This window comes from Anopheles aquasalis, chromosome 3, assembly GCF_943734665.1.
Source record: "Anopheles aquasalis chromosome 3, idAnoAquaMG_Q_19, whole genome shotgun sequence".
Lineage (NCBI taxonomy): Eukaryota > Metazoa > Arthropoda > Insecta > Diptera > Culicidae > Anopheles > Anopheles aquasalis.
In genome coordinates this window covers 20,197,663-20,204,095 of record NC_064878.1, presented here as the reverse complement: position 1 = coordinate 20,204,095, position 6,433 = coordinate 20,197,663, and the positions used below count along the sequence as shown (strand labels likewise).

At 45.5% G+C, this 6,433-nt stretch overlaps 1 protein-coding gene across 2 annotated transcripts in view; it reads left to right on the top strand.

Annotated features, from left to right (window-relative positions):
* LOC126574122 (graves disease carrier protein homolog) overlaps window positions 1-6,355 on the top strand; it is an 8,033-nt gene extending 1,678 nt beyond the window's left edge. For both annotated transcript variants that reach the window (XM_050234111.1, XM_050234110.1), the window contains 5 exons: window positions 259-485; window positions 574-768; window positions 1,600-1,756; window positions 1,853-1,994; window positions 5,179-6,355. In XM_050234111.1, the coding sequence (XP_050090068.1) occupies window positions 259-485; window positions 574-768; window positions 1,600-1,756; window positions 1,853-1,994; window positions 5,179-5,353 (896 nt within the window). In that variant the 3' untranslated portion in view covers window positions 5,354-6,355. The remainder of the gene's footprint in view (window positions 1-258; window positions 486-573; window positions 769-1,599; window positions 1,757-1,852; window positions 1,995-5,178) is intronic.
* Window positions 6,356-6,433: the final 78 nt, after the last annotated feature.

The following is a 6,433-nucleotide window of genomic DNA, read 5'->3' as shown; positions in this document are numbered from 1 at the left end:
CTCGTAACTAATAATCTATCGCACTAAAGCTCAGTTCAGCAACCCTCACCTTATCGATCGTACTAGCTACAGTGAGTTCACGCAACCCATCCATATCTTACGACGATGGGTTGCTTGGTTTTTTACTGATACGATTATATGAACGGTTTCCTGATACACCCAGCATGCCGACGAGTAGCATTATTATTGATCCCCATTATTTATTTAATTTATACAAATCTATTGTACAAAAAACACTGCTTCCCTTCCTTATTTCAGGTGTGGCCGGAATGTGTTCGAAAACCACCGTAGCACCGCTGGATCGTATCAAGATTCTGCTGCAGGCACACTCGATACACTACAAACACCTCGGAGTGTTTAGCGGGTTGCAGCACATTGTCAAGAAGGAGTCCTTCTTCGCGCTCTACAAAGGCAACGGTGCCCAGATGGTACGGATATTCCCGTACGCTGCCACCCAGTTTACTGCGTTCGAAATGTACAAAAAGGTGTGTGTTTCGTGTGCATCGTGTTTCATCGGAAAGTTCTAGTTGGGGTTTCCCGCTTATCGGCTACTGTCTCTCGTTTTTTCATTAGTATCTCGCAAAAGCGCTTGGCACGAATTTGCCCATCAAGCATGCGGATAAGTTCATCGCCGGAGCGGCAGCCGGCGTGACGGCCGTTACCCTTACGTACCCGCTGGATACGATACGAGCACGGTTAGCGTTTCAGGTGACCGGAGAACATCGGTACAATGGCATTGTGCATACAGCTTTAAGCATCTTCCGGACGGTACGTGTATTTTTACTTTCTTAAATTATTTTAAATGTTTATAAAACAAATGAAAAATCTGTTGTTCGATGTGTCTATTTATGCACATGGAAAACTTGCAACAAAAGTAACATTAACTGATGATCGATGTCGTAGAGACTGTCTGTTAAAATATATCAAAACATCTGCGCACTAAAATGGCAATAGCATAACCAATAGCTTCTGTCTCGCAGTGTCTAAAATGATTCTTAAAATCACATTATAAGCGTGAAGTTCAAACTACTTACTTAGCGATCGCAACAGACCACAAACCATTGCCAATTGTTAGCACCATTCAATTGGATTATAAAATGTCGCAGTTCAATGATCACCGATTCGCGCACGTTTTCACTGGTCGCAGTCAATTATGACGCAAAACGCGCTGCTCGCTGAACGTCGCCGTGTCCCCGGCCTGATGCATCGGGCGTGTTGTAACGAGATTGCAGTCCGGTTAATAGCGATTTGTATGGCCTACTTTTGGACCAGTCCATCATTTGCTCCTAGTGTACTGGGGCAAGCACGATGGAAAAACGACAAAAACAATCATAAGCGATCCCTCGATGTGCCCTTTTCACTGTTGAGCATCGTAATAAAACTGATCATTAAGGAGTTACAGTATGCGGCGATCATGCGGTGGCATCATGAACAATCATGATATCCATGACACTCTTGCAGTGTTTGCTTTTCCTTTCACTTCTTTAGGCCACATTCGTAAAAAGCCGTGTAACAAGCATTACAAGCGTAATGTGTATTTAAAAAGATAAAAATGAAAACAACAAAAAAATAATCATAAACATTACTCTCACCCCACAGGAAGGTGGAATACGCGCCCTGTACCGTGGCTTCGTCCCAACGCTCATGGGCATGGTACCGTACGCGGGCTTTTCGTTCTACTGCTTCGAGATGCTGAAGTTCGTCTGCATGAAGTACGCACCGGGTGTGACGTGTAAAAAGTGTGATCGTAACACGGGTAAGTAATGCCCGGGACCGATGAGGATCACCTTAACTGATAATGAGCCTTATCTGACACATTCTGGTTGATCTCACTTCCGGTGGTGGTCCACAGGCGGGCTCGTGCTTTGTGTTCCGGCGAAGCTACTTTGCGGAGGATTCGCCGGTGCGGTCGCACAATCCTTCTCCTATCCGCTCGACGTGACCCGGCGGCGGATGCAGCTGGCGATGATGAATCCGGAGACGGCCAAATTCGGGTAAGACAAGCAAATCTCTGTTCACCATCATCTCACCATTCATCGTTTACCTTTTTGTGGTGGAAGGGATCACTCTGTCACCACCTTCTTTTCCATTCATATGTATGCGAGCTGATGACGTACGTTAGGTCCGGTCCGTATTTCGATACATGGCCGCATCGCATGAGACCAAAGAAAGGGAAGTAAACGAGCAAACAAAGGGACGGCACTGTCTTGTCGCCTTGGACTACGCTGGAATGTCTCTTAAAATAGTACCGCGATCTTCGAACGCGATCATCTTCCGCCCAGGTTTACCTAGCATTTGCATATTCGATTGCATAATTCCGCTCACCAGTCAGTCCCACAACAATGTCACGCTTCTTATCGTCGCGGACGCGCGCGCAGCCGCGAAACACTCTCTCTCTAAAGCGTCGCGACGCCTCATTGTACGCGCTTCTCACCTAATGAAAACTGGCCGGCAGACTTTAAAGTTTACCAAACTGCTGCAAACACGCACACACCGCTGGCCTCCTTCCCCGGGTGGTGGTGCGGGCTCTATGTTTCGAGGTTAACCGGTCAAGACAGTGATTTTCTCCTCCGTGTGATGCGGCGAGGCCCTCGCAACTCATACTTTCTCATTGTGGTGACCAGAGTGCCAGAGCAACACCGGTTTCCCCTCGATATCGGTGACCTGATGGCGGTCATCCGCGCTATGCTACTAGAGCTGTTAGGGCGAGACTGCCTGGAGGCGCGCTACATCTCATGCCAGCGTGGCGCGGCAGTGTGGTGACCAATGCTCGACGCAATGCGTTGGCCATTGTGTAATGATGATGGAGCGCGTTGATGAAATGTGATTCCATCGCATACCTTTCGTGGGCCATCTTACCGTGCCCTCGTAGTACCGTGTAACCGGTTTTTTGGTCGCTGCTTTGGAATGAGAAATTGGTGAGTTGTCACTTCCAGCCCGGGTTCTCCCGGATACGGCCGCGGTAGCACGTGGTAGATGCGGGAAGAACCGAGCGTTCCCGCGATTCAGGTTTTTATAAATTACTTCCTATCTAGCATTTGACGTACAAAGGGGTTTTCTGCTGGATTTTTGTTTAGTGTTGTTGAAAGATGCCCTTTTTAAATGTTCTAATCGATCCCGAACAATCCTGGTGCTGCTGGATGTAATGAGCTTCCGATGTTAATGACACCGGCTCACAGGTGTGCCTGCGCTAATTGACGTCGCTAGACAGACTGAAGCGTCTTAATGCCTTCACCATTTGCCCCAAAAGTAGACCCCATCTCAGCATCTTAACGATCGTCATCAGCTCGTCATTCAGCCAAACATTAGTGTAATTAAAACCGCCCAAGAAGCACGACCAGTGGTTGTCGGTTTGGGAAGTAAAGATTACCGGTGCCGCGACGCCGGTTTGTTTCGATTTCCTCTTTCGCTTTAGTATCTTTGCTACCCCGTCCCGCGCTCCTCTCGTTTCACTTTCGATACTAACTCTTTCTGTTTTATCTTTCCTCATCATTTCTTCGCTTGATGGTTCGAAAAAAAAAATCGAACAAATCCAAACCAAAAAATAACACTGACGCTAATGGGTGATGGTTAAATCTATGCTTCTGTTGTGGTATTTATATTACGCCAAACTACCTAAACGCACGAAACACGAAACGGAATCTCAACTGTAATTACTTTTGCGTTGCTTCATCGACGGTCCCGATCCCGACCGGTGATGATGATGGTGTCGTCTTTGGCGCTACCGGCAAAACAATTTATGGCGGTGCGATGCTGGCTTGCCATTGCACGCGCGAAATAAATATGTGGTTTGCGCACTGGCTCGGCCCGGTGGTGGTGGTGGTGGTGGTCGGACCATCATCCGTGTGCCGATTGAATAATAACCTAAACCGTCGATGGACGGTCACCACCGTGTCTCGTCTTGGGTGTTTCGACGTCGTCGTCGTCGTCGCTTCGTTCGTTGGTTGGTGATGGTTTGTCCTTCTGGTGTGGCGCTGTTGTCTAATAACCGATTACCGTGCGCAACGTTAACCACGCTTCGGTGCAATGTGGATGATGATGACGATGACGACTGCTTTCGGACGCGGATCGTTCGTTCGATAACAACGCGAAAATATGTAAAACCCTTCGTATCATTGCGCTGCGATATGACCGCGGTGGCGACATCACTTCGCAATGCCGTGGCAATGCTGCAATGTGTATATGCTAATGCACACACAGGAGGTGGGTATCGTAAGGTGTGGTTAGTGTTGTGTCCACTCACTTTGCATTCATCTTGTTTTTATGCGTCTTGTCTTAGGTATCGGATAATAATTTCTAAATCATCTTTCTGTCGTTCTACGCCGCATGGTTATAAATCGTTTTGAAACACAAAATAATACTAAGAAAATGAAGAACTCTTTTGTGATCTATTTGTACAGTCTTTCCTCTCTTTGTTTTGGTTTCGTTAGATCTCTCTGATGTTCGTATTTTGTTCGTTATTTGCGTTGTAGTTTGCGTTTTAGTTGCAGTTGTCGAACGTTAGTGTGACTGTTAATGGAATACGATGCAACCTGCTAAACTGCGTGTGGCATAACTATGAGGTCGCGGTCGCGCATCTTTAATTTTATTCCAACCGTATAGCAATCCGCACCCTCCATGGTGCCTCTACAGGTTTTAGGGGTCACGGGACGATACAAAAGCCACACCGTGGTTCCACGGATAGATGAGTTCGATCGTTTGCAGGCTCGATCTTCAGTTTCCTAATCGTTAGCATTCCGGTTCGATGGCATTATCAATCCGTCCATTAGTGCTACTAAATGGCAATGAGAAAGTCAGAGAAATCAAAAGATTTAAACGGGTGATACATTTGCCCTGGGACTCATCACAATCCACAAAGTATTGCATCATTAGTAGAGTAGAGCAATAGGACGTTCGAGATAGCTGTTAGCATTATGAATCCTTTAATAATTAATGCCTCAAACGTAGCTAAGGTAGCAAACACTCATAAATAACACAAAAAATAGCTAATTTGATTCGGTTTTTGCTGGTTTCACTAATTAATTTCCTTTTTTTTGTATTCGTTGTAATCACGCTTAACGACCTGACAAACATTTGTGATGTTTTATAGCTGTTTCTGTGGACCTTATCTTGATTGCAAAAATAATTAATTTTGTTTCTTTTGCTACTTTTTGGCTTTCAAACCAACTCATCCGGCAGCATGGGCATGTGGAAGACGTTATCCATCATCTACAACGAGAATGGCATCATCAAGGGCCTGTACCGGGGGATGTCGATCAATTATCTGCGCGCCATCCCGATGGTGGCGGTGTCCTTTTCGACTTACGAAGTACTGAAGCAGGCTCTTAAGCTGGACACGGGCATGAAAATATAATCGGGTTAAGCGCATCATCAACACCACCATAGGCACCTCGAATAGCGCGCGGCTGATGGATAATCCTGCGCCTCCACAAGTCCACAGAGTGGATAGAGGTCAACAGTTTCAGCAATACCAACCGCCCCCCAGGAGGGGACGATTTATCATCATCACATTAAATGGCTTAGTTTAGTATTTTTGACATTCATGTACACAAACTCTCTCTCTCTCTCTTGTAATTTGCCCTGGTTTTCCTTTGTTTGTAGCCAAATAAGTCATTCATATAACGACAGTTCAAAGCCACAGGATAAAGCGGGAAGGTAGCTAATACAGATAAACCAATAGGCTCCCTATTTATTTGTTAATCATCTTAAACACTTTCATTATTATCATTTATTCCGATTCATCAGCATCATGAGGGGTTAAAAGTATGAACGGATTTCATATGGCAGATAGAAAAGTGATCAGCTGGGGTACGATGGAACGAAATTCCATTTAGGTTTAAAGCAGGCTAGCTAATATCCTTGTCAACCCCCCCTAAATCGATTAGGTTTTCTTGTTTGTACTTAAATTTTGGGAAAGAATCGAAAAACAAATCGAACAAATCTTAACTCTCATGATCCCCTGACTGGGCGACAGTAAGGCGGAGTCCTTTTTCTTCCTTTCATTGGCCTTTATTCGGCGAAACGAATAAATTGTCTTATGAGCAGTATCGAGGGGATACGAAACAAACCGAACTCTTTCTTGCCGGAAGGATCGTGTACGAAATGGCTGGTTAGCTTAAAGATGAGGGTACTATTAGCGTCTCTACTGACAACTAGAAGAAGACTGTATGTTTTACGTTTTAAACCGTAATGGAATTGATGTTATTTTTTCGTTTACCTCCGTTGTGTTTCCTTTCCTCTTCCATTTGACAAACGTGCCTCCTGGGCAGGCCAGACCACGTAACAGTAACGACACGACAGTGTGTTTAGTGCGTCAGTAGCGTAAATAAAAAGATGATATACTATTTTGTTAAAAGCTTTCGTAGCGTTTCACTTCAAAGGGAGGTTCGGTGGATGCGTCGGATTGAAAAAAGAACGAAGAAACAGTCGCTGC